At 30.6% G+C, this 16188-nt stretch overlaps 1 protein-coding gene across 2 annotated transcripts in view; it reads right to left on the bottom strand.

The window, feature by feature from the left end:
* MS3_00003861 (uncharacterized protein) overlaps positions 1 to 16188 on the bottom strand; it is a 248629-nt gene that overhangs the window by 219724 nt on the left and 12717 nt on the right. For both annotated transcript variants that reach the window (XM_051211722.1, XM_051211723.1), the window contains exons 2-3: positions 5338 to 5402; positions 4835 to 4933 (exon numbers count right to left, since the gene is read on the bottom strand). In XM_051211722.1, coding sequence (XP_051071819.1) covers positions 4835 to 4933; positions 5338 to 5402 — 164 coding nt within the window. The remainder of the gene's footprint in view (positions 1 to 4834; positions 4934 to 5337; positions 5403 to 16188) is intronic.

The raw sequence follows: 16188 nt of genomic DNA, 5'->3' as shown, positions 1-16188 counted from the left end.
ATAATTATTGACAAAGTAAATAATCCATATAAACTAAACAAGAAAAAGAACTAAAACAGATTTAATGCATTTAGTCTTTACTGAAACTTTCTCAATGTTAAAAACGTTATTCTACTCATTGTTAAAGATTTAAAGATAAAATAAAATACATGGAGAACACGTTAATGAATATGATTCAATGAAATTAATTTGGTTGTAATTATTACCAGTAATTTGTCAATAGTAATGTGGAATAAAAAAATTGAGATAGTTTATAAGGTTCTGCTATTTAGTTTGTTTGTTTGTATTTGTTAACATGAATAATAGTTAAGATTAGAACTATTGTTAGAATTGTATAGTGAATAAATCATTTCCGTAAAAGTAGGCATTTAGTAAGTAAAGAAATGAAATATAAAAATACTTCACTTTCACTAAGCTTTTCATCATGCTTCTACACTTGTATATATTTTCAGGATTATTAATTTTATGTTAAGAGTCAATAGTATTTCAGTAAAAGTGAACTTATTAACAGTAATGCAGAGTATCGAATTATTTGCATTTTAGAAAGATGAAAACAAATAATACGTCATTACTAAGTTCAATGATTTTATTTGTCGAATAAGTTGACATAGGTTGTTATAAAATCGGTACATCAAATGGTAAATAATTAGGGATTTGGAGAATTTTATTATATGTTCACGTGATATTCACTTAACTTTACAGTTAATGCCTCTCAATAATTAGAAATAAGAACAAACTATTTGAATGAGTCTCTTTTATGTTTATCTACTCATTTGGATGCTCATATATTGCTATGTTCACTAGTCAAACAAGATTGTCGTCAAATTTCTTAGAAATGTATTACACCCCATTGCACAAACTAGCGGATATCAGGACTCATTAGCTAAGTGGATAATGTGATGGCTTTGAAGCGAAAGGTATTAGGTTCGAGTTTCGGGGTGAACGTCAATTCTGAGTTGCAGGTATATCTAGTTGACGAGTCCCATATAGGACGAAACGCGCGTCCTGAATTCCACTGCTAGCTACCATTCACCTTTGCTTATAATGCTTAAGACTTAAGGCAGTATTGAGGTAATCTGCACAGGATGCAGATATGCCAATGAGATAGTGATCAATCGCAGTCCAAAAATACCAACAGGAGGATTCAAGCAACCAATACAAAAATGAATATATTACATAGTTTGACAAAAGGTGATTAACAGAAATTATTAGTTTTACAACTCTTTATTTATGGATGCTCGACACTAAGTTTACATGAATAGAGTTTTTCAAACAACATCTAGAGTACCGCGTAGCTTACCGAATGATTAATTTATTTATCTACTAAATACGGGTAAAATCAATATAATTAAACAAAATCTCGATGTTCAAAAGACATGTACAACCGCTCTCATCACCTAAACCAGTAAACTAGTTTGTACTTATAACTAGTGCTCAGTTGAACAAATCACAGAGATTTAGAAGAGACTTTTTATTCTCCTAATTTTCAGAATCTCATTAGACTTTTAGCAATATTTGTCACTACAATGGTACTGATCTTATTTTCAAATTTGAAACATTTATATCAGTATGATTTTAAAAAAGTATTTCTTTCAGTTCGTTTATTCAATAATTAATTGGCGTCTTTTCAGAATGTAGTCTGAATAGTGGCTAGCAACGAAATCCATGGTGAGTTTATTCTTATTTATAAATTACTATGTGGATGACTCATTATTTGAGTGTTGACGTTTCCAATACGTTTTGAATCTACTGCTTCAAACAAGTATTTTGGATCCATCAGAAATATAATCAAAATGTAATAGCATACAAGTCCATGACATTTGATCGAGACAAACTCATATATAAAGGGCTTGATCGGTTTACTCTTGAATATCAATAAGACGAAAACAGAAAATATTTTAGCTATTTATTTATGTATATCATTGTTTCCTTCTTTTAGATTAGTTTGATATTACAAGAAATAAAATGGCAAAGAATTCTAGAACACATGTCGCTCTACCTGAAACGACGGAGTATGAGTTTCTTGTAGATGATAGAGTTTAGGGTTTTCAGTAGGCTACCTTAAAATATGATTCAGAACTAAATACACTCCTTTGTGACATTGAACTATTTTGCAAATTTGTCGACAGGAATAAATGTTTAATGATACTTCAGCTTATGATATCCGGAAACTGAATATTTCGGAAAAATCCAATTTTGTGTATTGATATCAGTTGGACAGTCTGCGAAAAAAGGGAGTTTTTGTACAACACATTTTGGTCTTTCAAAATTTCTTGTGGTAAACACGTTTGATTAAATTTAGAATTTCCAAATATTTTATAAGCTATATTTTAGCCTAATTATTTGTTAACTCTAGCCGACCCTATATAATTTATCAACTCTGTACACAATGGGCCTAGAATGCAGTGGATTCTGGCTGCTAGAGACATATAAGAAGTTTTAATGTTCAAGGTTGTATGAATAGTTTTTAACAGTGACTCAGAAACCCAGGTGAATTAACAGAGGCTATAATTGTGTGCTTTCAACCAAATTATCGGTCTTCACAAGTTAGTTACCCGACTTATTTATACATGTACGGATTTACAGACATAAAGTACATTATTGTACACGAGTAGTTTTCCAAGTTAGTTAACTTGAAAACAATCAGTGAGGAAAACAAGTCATCGACTTATTTCAGTCCCAAAAGTGTGTGCATACAATTTTACTGTTTTTGGCAAATTTATATTCATTCGAATTTTTTAAATTTGCACTGTAGGAAATCAAATTCATTTGATACTAACTTTTAAAATAAAGTTTCTACTCATCGTTTCACAAAATTAGCATATTTGGATACTTTTTCTTCAAGTCATGGAGGTCATGAAGAGAGTTCTATTTTCTGAAAGCCTAATACTTTTTTAAATATAGTTTTCTTCACGAACTGGTGCTACATCAAGTGCACGCTAGAAACTGATTTGGACAAGTAGTTCATTCAGTATTAAAGGTTTTCAACAGTACAAACTAATTACTACATACTATTTATATCCTTTTATCACAAAATCATTTATTTAAGTTTAAACAGAGCAAAAACAACAAGGTCTGACGGATAAAATGAACTCAGCACATTTAACGACTTTTCATTAGCTACATACAACCTAAAATTACAATGATCAGAATAATTGTTAACAAATATTGAACATACTTTAGTTTGTAAAGTTTGAACAAAGTAAGAAAAATAGAATTCAGCGAAGAAAATTTTCTTTTCGACGAAATCATTTACTTAAGCTGTACATTCATATGTATAGTTATATGGAATGTACAGCTTAAGTAAATGATTTCGCCGAAAAGAAAATTTTCTTCGCTGAATTCTCTTCTTCTTATTCAATGACACTATGGGTTATTTTAATTATTTGAACAAAGTGCTTGAAACGTAACCGAAATCATATCTAAATTCTGCAAATTAAAGTATGTTCATCATTTGTCAATGATTATGCTAACAATTTTAATTTTAGGTTGTATTTTATTCTGCGAACATTGTTTTTCGTGCTCTGTTTAGATTTATCAAAGGATTTAGTTGTTTGAAATTTATGTATATTTTTCATGACAAAATTATCAACGTTCTAACATCACCAGACTTAAGATTGTTTCAAAATCTAAAACATCTTTCCTCTGTAGATGACAATGTTAATTACTAATCAATTTTCAGGACACTAGTGTATTTATTTATTTACTTACTTGCTCCTATTACCTTCGTGAAGGAGCATAGGTCACCCACCATCATTCTCCATCTAACTCTGATCTGAGTAATCCTTTCCAGTTGCTATTTATCCTTTTATATCTGCTTACGATTCCCGGCGCGGTGTGTTCTTAGGCCTTCCTTTTTTCGTTCCCATTCAGGATGCAGTTTGATTATTTCCGCAGTGTAAGTCCTATTTACTTTAAGCATCTTTTCCTAATTTCCTCTTTAGCTGGAAGCTGGTTTGTTCTCTCCCACAGTAAACTATTGCAGCTGGTATCTCGCCAACGGACATTCAGTATCTCTCATGGATAATTGTTGATAAATACTGATACCTTCTTGATAATGGTTGTAGTAGTTCTCCGTACAGTAGAACTGTCTTGACGTAAGTATTGAAGATTCTGACTTTGATATTGGTTGGCAGTTGTTTTGAGTTCCATATGTTCCTTTGCCAATCCTCACCTTTACATCTGCATCCGATCCTCCTTGTTCATCGATGATGCTTCCGAGGCACATGAAACTTTACACCCCTTCGAGAGTTTCTCCATCAAGTGTGGTTCGGTTGGTATTCTCCGTGTTGTATTTGACGATCTTGGTTTTTCCTTGTGTATGCTGAGGCCTATTGATGCAGAGACTTCTACTACACTGGTCGTCTTCATCTGCATTTGTTTGTGTGTATGGGACAGAAGGGCCAGGTAATCTGCAAAGTTCAAATCGTCTAATTGCATCCAAACTGTCCATTTTATTCCATGCTTCCCCTCAAATGTAGGGTTCTTCACAGTTCATTCAACCACTAGAAGAAAGAGGAGGTGGGAAAGCAAGCAGTCTTGTCTGACTCCAGTTCTCATTTGGAATGAATCTATCAGCTGTCTTCCATGCACGACTTTGCATTGTAGTCCGTCGTATGAATTCCGGAAGACATTGACGATTTTCTCAGGTACGCCATAATGTTTAAGAAGGCCCCATAAGGTCGTCATAACCACTCAGTCAAACCCTTCTCACAGTCAAGGAAGTTGATGTATAGCTGACAAAAAACACTTGAGGATCACTACTGAAACTTAATAGTACATGATTATATATATATATACTCGCATTTCTTTTTTACTTTGATATACTACTTACATATGCCACTTTTTGACTTGCTAGGTACTTGCATAAATTATACAAATTTTCATGATCAGTAAATATTTCCAATACATCATTGATTTCCTTGGCATTTGCCTAGGGGGAGAATAAAAATAAATAATCAGATATGAATATACTTATCAATAATATGTCTGTGTTTATAAATATGAAATCATATACATATGTGAAAACTTTGAAAGAATTATTGCTACAGTCATATGTGAACCATATTTGTAAAAAAATATCAGCGACTGAAATTAAATATTCCTAATGTTTGGTCCAGTAGGTTGATTTAAGTTTTATCAAGAAAATTTCTCCACATAAAGTCAGACCGGAATATGATTTGAAGTTATAGCCGAAAGATGACTTGTTCACAATACTCGTACACGAATAAATAACATTATTAGTTCGAACAACTGGGTTTTTTTTCAAAATTTAACATAAAACAGTAAATTCTAGCAGAAAAGTATGATATAACGACATATTGACTAATCATTTACCTGTTTCAGTAATACATTCACCCAACGTTTGAACACTCTGACTTGGGTTTGAAGACATCTGTTATCTGTAGAAATATAGGTTGAAAGATAAAAATGTTAAAGTTTATTACATAAGTCAGAACAAAAAATTCACTATATATATATATATGGTTAATTTATGAAGTGACTATTCGTTGATTATTTTCAGTCCGGAAGTAAATTTAGTTAAAAATTGACTTCAGAAATCTTCCTAATCGAAAAAACTAGTAACTGTATGATGATTTGGATGTTAAACGTTTAAAATCACAAATTAGCTAGTGTTAAACACTGAACCATTAAATTTCTACCTAAGGTCTTAAAGGTATCTTGTTAGCTATACATGTTACAGATCATCAGTTCGATCTCTTAATGATTAATCCAAAATATCTAATCGTTTAAATTAAAATATTTGTTCAATCCTCCATAATGATCAATTCAATTGTATAACCTTAATGTTGGTTCATTATGAAAATGATCTTCCTGCTAACTTCATGAATCTAGAGAAAATTGAAGAAAAAAAACAATATGATTCCAGTCAACCAATAAAAATGATACAAGATACAAAAATCCACTAAGTAAATGAAAAGTCTTAGTGATATAATAAACTAGTTTCATACATATAGTTTGTTGTTTTTCTCTATGTAGGAAAAATATAGATTACATAACAGGTGGTTTATAATTGTAATGACATTTGGTTGAACATTTTCAACCTTATAATTATAATTACATAAGGTTATAAAATAAGTAACCGTTTTATTTTTGTCTCAAAGTAAAAATTACTATGTAGCAATAATATTAAACTATTTCCATGTTTTAAAGTATTTGATTGAACTTGTTAAGTAATTAGTACTAATTGTTAAATGTTTTTTTTATAAAAAAAACCCTGCACTTGTCTAATCATAAATTTTAAGAAATTTGTAATGAAAATAAATTTATTCTATCATATGAGAAACAATTTGGAAATGTAAAAGATGATCATTTCACTTGTCAGTAAGTTTATTAACATAGAGATAATTTTATGTTCAAATCATTCATCTAAACACTTTACACCTTCATTAAAATACTAAGATAAAAATTTTATGATGAATCGGAATTGATCAAAAAAGAACAATATGATCTAGTTTATCATCTTTGAAAAGTTAAATATATCTACATCAATAAAATAAGATTGAGACTTTTGACAAACATTCATTCTATTACAATCAATGAATACATTACAAATTTGAATAACACATTTGATGAATTTACAATTGTTGAAAAAATCAAAGTCCTTAACATTTCAAACTTCCTTTAATAAACAGTTACTAACTTATAAGCTAGTAGTAAATTGTTATTTTTGAAGAGTTCCCGTAGAGTGAATTTCATATAAATTTCCTTTTTAAGAATATTCACAAAGTCAAGTAAATTGATTCGAAAGTAATGGGGATTTAAACCATTATTATTATTATTATTATTATCATCGAGTAGATAATAGCATTTCACTTATTCAAGTTATAACTTAGTATGGTATATTTTGTTTTTACAAAGACTTTAGATTTTATTGTGTTTCCTTTACTCCATCATTAAATGACTATCTCATTTATTCTAAGTCTGAAAATATTACTGTTTCCATGTATGAAGCAACCGGTGACTTGCTGGAATCATAATGTAAAAAAATCCACCTTAGAATGCTTAAGCAATTAACTAATGCAATATACAATCTCCTATTCTACTGCTAGCTAACCACGATGAAATAACCTCTGAATTCTCTATACTGACCAGTATGGCAAAAATATTGTTAGTACCTTTCCATATATGCATTTAAACACAGCCAATGATGTGACAGAAACATTTGGTTGGCTCAAACCAACTAAATATGATTAATTGACAAACATAAACTCGTATATCAATAATATAATCAACTATTCTGAATTTATTAATGAAACGTTTTGATTCTGTTAACATTAATTCCGACTGAATAATGTTTTACCTATTGAACTATGAATTCATCAATAACTCTCTTGAATACTACTTATGATAAACTAAAAGTTATGAACTGTATTGTCGAAACAACATAAGTTAATGTAGTGCATTTACTGCCTAGTATGAATAATTGAATTTCAGATACTATCTGTATCGATCCTGACAGTTTAATATTCAAAAACTTCACTATAGAAATCACTAATTACATCAGTTTGAGAAAAAAAAAGGATCAATTAAATGGTTTAAGATTAAACTGTTTTTCAAACTTTGCTTATTCAAATTAATGTTGTTTTCCTCAACAGCATGGTCATTATCAATGATCTATAGTTGATGACTACAGTTTTCTGGACAATTTGTATAACATCACAATAAGTGTGACAATGATCTGATATCAACTGGAAAATAAATCACGGAGTGGTTGGACAGTTATTTTGTTCTAAATAAGGACTTCTCATTATATATATATATTGAAGACGGTTAGAATAACAGTTAGGGATGACCAAACCAAAACATGGCATCAATCCTTGAAGTCACTAACGTTTGGTCTGAACCATGTTGGTAGATGCAGACTATTTGGTTGAGGCCCACGCAACTATTGTAACCATAGGTTGGAGACTCTGAGTGACATGGCCCATAATCAATTACAATGGCGTAGGTGTATACACTCTTTGTCTTCCCCTAAACCGTGAGATTAAAATTGCTTTAAACCTTTCTTTCTACGAACCTATTATATCATTATATACAATGTTTTATATATTACTACCATTGAAGTAACTACTATGAATTTGGTGTTCATCTTGCTGTGCTAATGATGTGTGGCAACTTGGACCGATGAATATATGTGCCTGGTCCTATGTTGTAACTGACTTATTTCTAAGAACTCCATGAAAAACTGCTTTTTAAATTCCAATAAATATCTGTCAGTTGCTAAAAATTGTAAATAAAAATAACCCTGCAGAGAAAAATACACCTATCATCATACTAACCTTTGCAGAGTAATAATAAAGAAATCAATGATGCGCAAGTCACGTAAACGAATGACAATTTAATTAGAATTACATTTTAAAATGTCCCATAAACTAGGTTACAAAGTAAGAATAATAATAAGATGGACGGAGGGAGTAAAATTTGACTAAAAGAAAATTACTTTCACGATGTAAATGTCAGGCATTTTCTTTATTTTACGATTGAACAATCTATGGAAAATATTAATGAATAGGTTATGAAGTAATGTTCAGTTGTTGAAAAGGCTGAAGTTCCGAAAAGGTTATCGGATAATATTCATAAATATATGTTGATTTATTGCAAAGTGCTGTGAAAAATACTACTTCAAAATTCCATCAATACCTATGCATATATCATAGTTTGCATCATAATATTATGGTAAATTCTAGAATAAAATTGATTGTATCTGTAATTTACAACTATTGTTGTTTATTAGGAGTTTACGTATGAAATATAATAAGATAATCACCCGGTCATCGTTCGACTTATGGTGAAATTTAAATGATATTATACATAATATATTATACATCACTCAACTTAGATCTTACCATAAATGGTGAAGTGTTATCTAGGTTACATACAGTAGTGGACTTAGGACCTAGGTACTCCCACGACTTGTCGTTTACAGAACAGATATTGAAACAGACCTCTAAGTCTCAGTGTCTTGTAGGTTACATAAATCGAAACCTTTATAACAATGAGTCACGTATTTTAATGTACAAAGTTTGTGTTCGACCTCTTCTAGAATATTGCACGTTTATTCTTAGCAGTGCGCGCATAAAGGATAAATTAAGGCTGGAATCAGTACAGAGACGATTTACACTTCGTATTCTTGGAGCTGATTGTACCTTAACTTATGATTCTAGATGCAATGAATTTGGGCCAGGCCCTTTATGGAAGAGGAGACTCAAACTAAATCTTAACTTATTCTTCAAACTACTTAATAAACTATCGTTTACATCCAATCACGTGGTTCAATATACAGAAACTTCTCATTATGACATCCGTAATTCCTTGGCACTAGTGAAACAAACTCATTCTAAATTATCTCTTTATATGAATTACTTCACCTGTAAATTTTCTAGACTATGGAATAACCTACCACAATCTATCCGTACGATAAAATCACTCCCATTATTTGTTTACTGCATCGATGCAAGTGTATCTCATTCCACAAGTGATATTTTAGGAACTTTAAATGTTTAGCCATCTTTATTAGTGAATTCCCTAAGTAAAACCACCCACTTGCTGTCAATATGTTAACACCGTCCCTAGCAAGTTTAACTAATTTGAATAACATAAACAGTATATCACTGTGTCACATGACACACGCATTTAAGTAGACCTGATTCATATATTTTGGTAATTACTGCTTTGTTGTTTCTTGCTCTCTGTTTTAGTTTTAGTTTCTCGAGTTGTAGATAATTATCATTAATTCGATCTGGCACAGGAAATGACCTTAATTACACCGTTCATAAATCAACAGGTTGTCCATTTAAGAAAAATTAAAAGTTCCCGGCTGATGCATTGGATCGCTGTAGTACATGTACTATCTAAACACTCACTGAACTAGTACACTTAAAACTTTCTTCTATCACATGTTTGCTCTCTACATCTAATGTTACTGTTTATATCAAATTGATCATGCCTGTAAACTGGCGTGAATTCTGTAATCATTATTTTCAGAATATATAAATTGTAAATTATGATAGCTCTAGATATATCCCTTTGGGTTAACTAATTAAAGTGTAATCGGCATCGAATAAACAGGGTTCAGAACCGTATTGGACAGTGAGAGTACACTTGAGATGTTTAAAACTAAAATGAAATAATTGGTTAATTCAAAATGTACCTCAGTAGTTTTTACTTGTAGTCATTTCATGACTAAAACATTGTAAAACTGGTCGAATTCGATACACCACCTAACTGAACAGCACGGTTTACTTATACTATAAGTGATCACATACCACTGAACTAGGTATTTTGAAATCTGATAACTTTGCTGCTAGAACCTTTATTACTTTCTTCCTAGCCATTTACTATAATCCCAGGTTACTTCTACACGTCAACTCGAACAATAAGGAAAAGTTGTGAAGTGTGAATAAGAGCTTTACTTCAAGATTAGTTCATGTACAGAAAATCGAAAGTTGATTTTTCAGAACTTTCTGGAAACATATCAAATATCTCAACTGTATAGGTAACTATCCAGTCAAAATCATAACACAAAAATCCTTCTTTTTTTAGATATTTCTGTTGAGCTTTTACTCATTACTGATCGGATGGGACATTTCTTGATGTTTTCTGGGCTTCTAAAGATTTTGATGAAGGGTAATTTTGGACTCCCTGGAAATAACTAGGAAAAATATCACCTTACGAAATTAATATGTTGTCATAAGGAGATACTAGACAGTATCAGGTCAATATGCTTCCCAGTAACTGTCAGTTGATTTCTTCAAAATCTAGGAAAGTTTAACCGAATGACATCACATCATAGGATCTTTAATAGTGTTATCAACTTATCTAAACAATCAAGAACCATTTGAACAGGATATACTACCTAAATTATTTAGCTAAAAGACATATTAGGGAACTGTTTTCTAATCAAAAATACGTTCTAAATATCCTAGGTGGTCCTATCAAATGAAATAAACCGACATAATGAGAGATAAAACGCAATACGTATTTACATTATTCTAGGGGATTGTATTTTAATAAAATTGAAAAATTTGCAATATTTATAAACAAAGGCTACAAATCCTTCCTTTTTTGTATAAATTGTATACAAACATAACATTACTCAAAGTTAAATACATTACAAGGTAATGCCAGAGAGCTATTGAAACCGGAGAATATTGGATAATCATTCCGCTCCAATTAAGAACACCACATCAGTAAAAACATAAGGGTGCATATATATGGTTAAACTCATCATCTATATAATATTTCCATCTACTTACCACAACATTGAGTATACTCTTGTACTTGTCATAATAATAATGAATATATCTGTCATTTTATATCAAATAATCTACGAATTATTTACTATTATTTGTTTACCAACTGGACAGAATCGATTATTTCATTGTAGATAGGAAAAAAGCCAGTAATAAGTTATCATTATCATCGTCGAAGTTTGGTTAAACACACTCCTGTAAAATTGTGCTAAAAATACTGCCGAATAGTTTGCCATGAATAACAATGAACGTTCGTGTAGACAAGTGGTATATCTTATTCCAACCAATCAAGTAAATTAAAACCAGCTTATTATGGAAAATATAACCATTAGGTAGTAAGCCAATTGTTTAGAGTAAAGCTTCACTTAGTAATTAATATATCCAATCGTTTATTAAGCAAGCAGTTTCCAGATACCTCATCAGAAATTCCAAAGTTTCAAAGGTTCTACATTAGAGAAAAATGTATCTAGTCAATATTCTTACTATGGGTTACAATAGACATAAAAATAATATAATTATGTGAAAGATGGTTTATTGATCTCTTTAGAATTTTATTCATTTTATATGGTCTTTTACAATATCCAAAGAATTGAAGCTTTCTCTAACTCGATCATGGCTGTATTCATTGCCTAAATTGATTATTTCTATGAGAATATATGCTACTTCCAAAATTGTAGTAATATATGCGAAAAAGACAAGTGATGTATGTTTTTCCGCTTAATTGAAGTGAATGAGTCTGAAGACAGAAAGAATAATTGAAAATTAAAGAAAGCCGTTCTCTTAGTCAAATTCTTAACTTTGACTCTTTTGATTATCAGACAGCCTCTCTGCAAGGTAAACAAACAAATTTATTTGTTAACTACATGTCTTAACAAAACTGTAGCACTAATTGACATCTGGTTATGAAAATAACTACTATCAACAGTGTTTATTCTAGCCGGTTCGTATAAGAATCTACTAATTAAAAGTATTCTAGGCATTTTAATTATAGCTTTTATTTTCTGCTGAATAGAATAGTGACATTACCTTTAAAAAATAAACCGAAAGAATAATCCGAAATCTCATGACTAAAGCAACCTTTGATAAGAACGTAAAAGAAGTTGCTTCTTGGACATTTAGAACAGATGAAATCACAGAGACTCCTATTCAAATCCTATTTAACTTTTACTATATGAAATGTAATAGCAATTAGTCTTAGTTATAAGACACCGATCAATTGTAGTTCTAAACATCATTGGGAAGATTTAAACAAACAAAACCAAATGAATTTAACCATAGTTATGTTGTCAAGGATAACCCTTCCAAGTAGTATTTAATTACTTAACATCGTATCATACTGTGAACCTGGTGAGCAAACATTATTATTAGTTAAACAAGTTATAGGATTAAAATATCAACAAATCTATGTTAAATTACTAATTGCAAATCAGTCTAATTAATTACAAAGTATGGAAGGGTTAACGAATTCAATAAGCTTCCCAGTTTAATAACATAATAGATGAATAACTTACTTAACTATTGGAGTTATCTAATAATTAATAGCTATAAATGTTACGTTTTTTCAATTATACAGTTGAATGAATATGTTTCTATTTACTTAGATTTCTGTTGATTAGTTAAAACAACATTCGAAATGAACTTCCAGCATTTTAGTAGTTGATATTTCCCTGAGATAAAAAAATTTATACTTAATACAATTTAACAGAAAACTGCTTTACTATATGAATATAATGAATTTAATGTTGTTCCCAATTCATATGGCATTTATTATGATACATTTTTCCGTAAATAATGACTTCCTTCTGGTACGTGGAGTGAGGCAAATTAACAAACAAGAGAGACAATAATATGGTCATAATTCACCTGAGTGAGGGTAAGAAAGCATTCTGTTATGATATTTTCAAATAGAAAAAAAACAGAAGTATATCAGACAACTTATCAGAATCGGTTACCATGCATATGTAGTTTGTAATTTACAATTATTTAACTCATCATTTATTTACTAAACGAATGGATTACAAGTGTTCGCAACTACTATTTGTGCGTGAGATGGGATCAGCTATGATATGAAAAAATATTTGTAGCTTATAGTATTATGAGTTGGACTAAAATATATTCAGGTCTAGATGGAACTCATCTACTACTTATGGGTTTACATATTTGACTTAAAGTTATAATGATATATAAGGACAAATGAAACTTTTCAGTTGTCTAGATTGAAGAAAGTAAAACGACGTTCAGATCCATCGAAAGCTGATCGGTTTAACCAATAAGCTACAGCTATACCTACACTGAGATCTCAGTAGACACTGGAATAGGTGTATTCCATGAAGGCATGTGTACATTAGTTATGGTTGATCATCATCAACTGGAGAGACTTACAGATGTTAAACTATTAGAAGCGAATATATAAAGTGTTTTATACAGTCTGATTTGTTTCCTTAAATCTATATAAAAACAACGGTTGCTCTGGTTTATTTAAAAGAAACTACCATATATTTACTTGACTTTGCTTATTTCAGAGGTAAAATTGGTTAGAACCCTTTAACTTCCCTTCAGCTCACACTACCAAACGATTTAATTAATATAACGTATTTACTACATACAGGCTTACGTACTCAACTTCGAATCATACTGTTTGTGAGATATCAAATAATACTATCAAACTACATTTATAAAAGTAAATGGGGCAGTTTCAAACAGGTGGCCAATTAATTAGAAGACAGACATCTTATCCATTAAAATTTCTGTTGAACGAGCCCAACTAACTATCATAGTCACTGACCATTGAAATAATCTAAGCAAAAATTGTATCTCACCCTGAACAATGTCTATAAGATGTTGGGAATCGGTAGTCAAGTAATATACTAGGTGGTTTATTTTCAAATTGATCATTGGTTATTTTGTTATATTTTCTTTTATTATCATAGTCAAATGAAGGCATTGAAGTAAAGTTCTGTGACTACTGACTGTTAGCATTGAGATAAAAAAGGTGAAGAACCTTTTTTGGGTGGATTTTATCTTTAATAGATATATACCAAATTTACTATTGATTCGACAGATTTAATGAAATTCCCTGTAACCCATCATTTTCAATGATGAATTCACTTTTTTTAATTACATGGTTTCCATTTAACTGACTTTAGTCGAACCACATAGAACATTTTCAAACTAAACTAAAATATGATAAGGAGAAATTCATAAGATTTCTTGATTGAGATCGTGGATCGATGAATATTAGACCGCCATTTAAAACCTGGAAGCACTGGATGGCCGTTTCGTTCAAGTATGGGACCCCTCAGCAGTGCGCACCCACGATCCCAGAACCTCGGGTCTTGCGCGTGAACGCTTGACCTCTAGACCTTTGAACCGGTATCCAAAGGTCTTAATATCTAACTTCAACTAATCCACGAGACTTTTCGACCATCTTTCATTGTCGGAGGTAGATACCTGTCACTACCTGACATGGATTAGATCCACAGGTCACGGCTTCTCACTAGAAAGAAGAAAATTACCTCATGATTCATGATCTCAATTAAAAACTTAACGATCTACACAACCCCATACTGAAAATTTATGAGCTTTTGAATACAGAGAGAAGTACATCTTAGAGTTACATGTAAAAATAAGCAATTTAAATCCATTTTCAGAATGAATTGTACCCTTGAAAATTCAATGAAATTTTGATAAACTTTTAAATTTTTGATACATAAACTGTGTTGTCTGTTTAACGAAAAATTAGATATTCGGTAATAATATGTTGAACTAATTTTTATGGCTAAAATATTTATCATTATTATCATTATTAATTTATTTTGTGATTAAGTCATACTGTGTAAGAAATATTGACAAATAGATTTTATATAAATGATTCAGTTTCCTCGACATCATTTGAAGATAGTTTAATATGTTTAAAATATTGCGCGGATAAAATATAGTTTTATCATACTTTTACACCTTATACTTTTAGAATGACTTTGTATAATCAATATTTACAAGTTTGAAAACTTGTAAGACCGTAGGATGAATCCGTGATCAAGAAGACACTTACCTTGAGTTTTTTCTTCTATAAAACCACGACTGAAACACGAAACACAAATCGGAAACTAAAATTAAGTTGTCGAGGTCTTTAAAAGTAGGTGTACCTAACAAGCTAATGCAGTGGCTGTCATCTTCTTTTGTTCTTGTCAATATTGACTTTAAAACGTTGCGAGGGACGTCTTTTGAAATAAACCGTGTGATTAATTGTATCTTTGAATTCAACTTGAACTGTGTTAAAATTTGGAATAGAATTTTAAGAAGCATAAAACCAAGACTAAATACCAGTTAGTAAACATATTAAGGAAGATCTGTTTTAATAACCGAACGTTTGAGTTGATGGTATTATTTTGATGAATAATGAAAGTTCCACGATTAAACTATTCAACCCAGAGAATAAAGACCCATTAAGACCAATAAGAAGAATGAACAATCACAAAGCCATAGAGAAAGAAAAGCAAGATAACTGTACATATAGTTAAACTACTTGCATAAATCTTACATAGTAGAAGTCATCAGTCAGTAGAACACATATGAGGAAATTCTTATAGCTAACTTATTTATTGAAGTTATTATGATATTATGTAATTTTCACTGTTTCACTTTAAAACTAACCCGAAAAACATGTCACTTTTTGTCGCCTAATTTTATAGTATTTTGTTGTAAAAGTTGTCTGTTTAAGTCTGAATAAATGACTGAATAAAGATTTTCTATAAAAGAAATCAATCTACTATCGAACTAAAGAGGATTGGATACAGATTTCAACTGAAGTCATGCCGCTTTATGTGTAATTACTCACCCAAACTTTATATATATATATATATATATATATATATATATATATATATCAAGAATTCCACATCACTTGCTGACA

The sequence above is a fragment of the Schistosoma haematobium genome, chromosome ZW (genome assembly GCF_000699445.3).
Source record: "Schistosoma haematobium chromosome ZW, whole genome shotgun sequence".
Lineage (NCBI taxonomy): Eukaryota > Metazoa > Platyhelminthes > Trematoda > Strigeidida > Schistosomatidae > Schistosoma > Schistosoma haematobium.
This window is presented reverse-complemented; position numbering and strand designations above follow the sequence as displayed.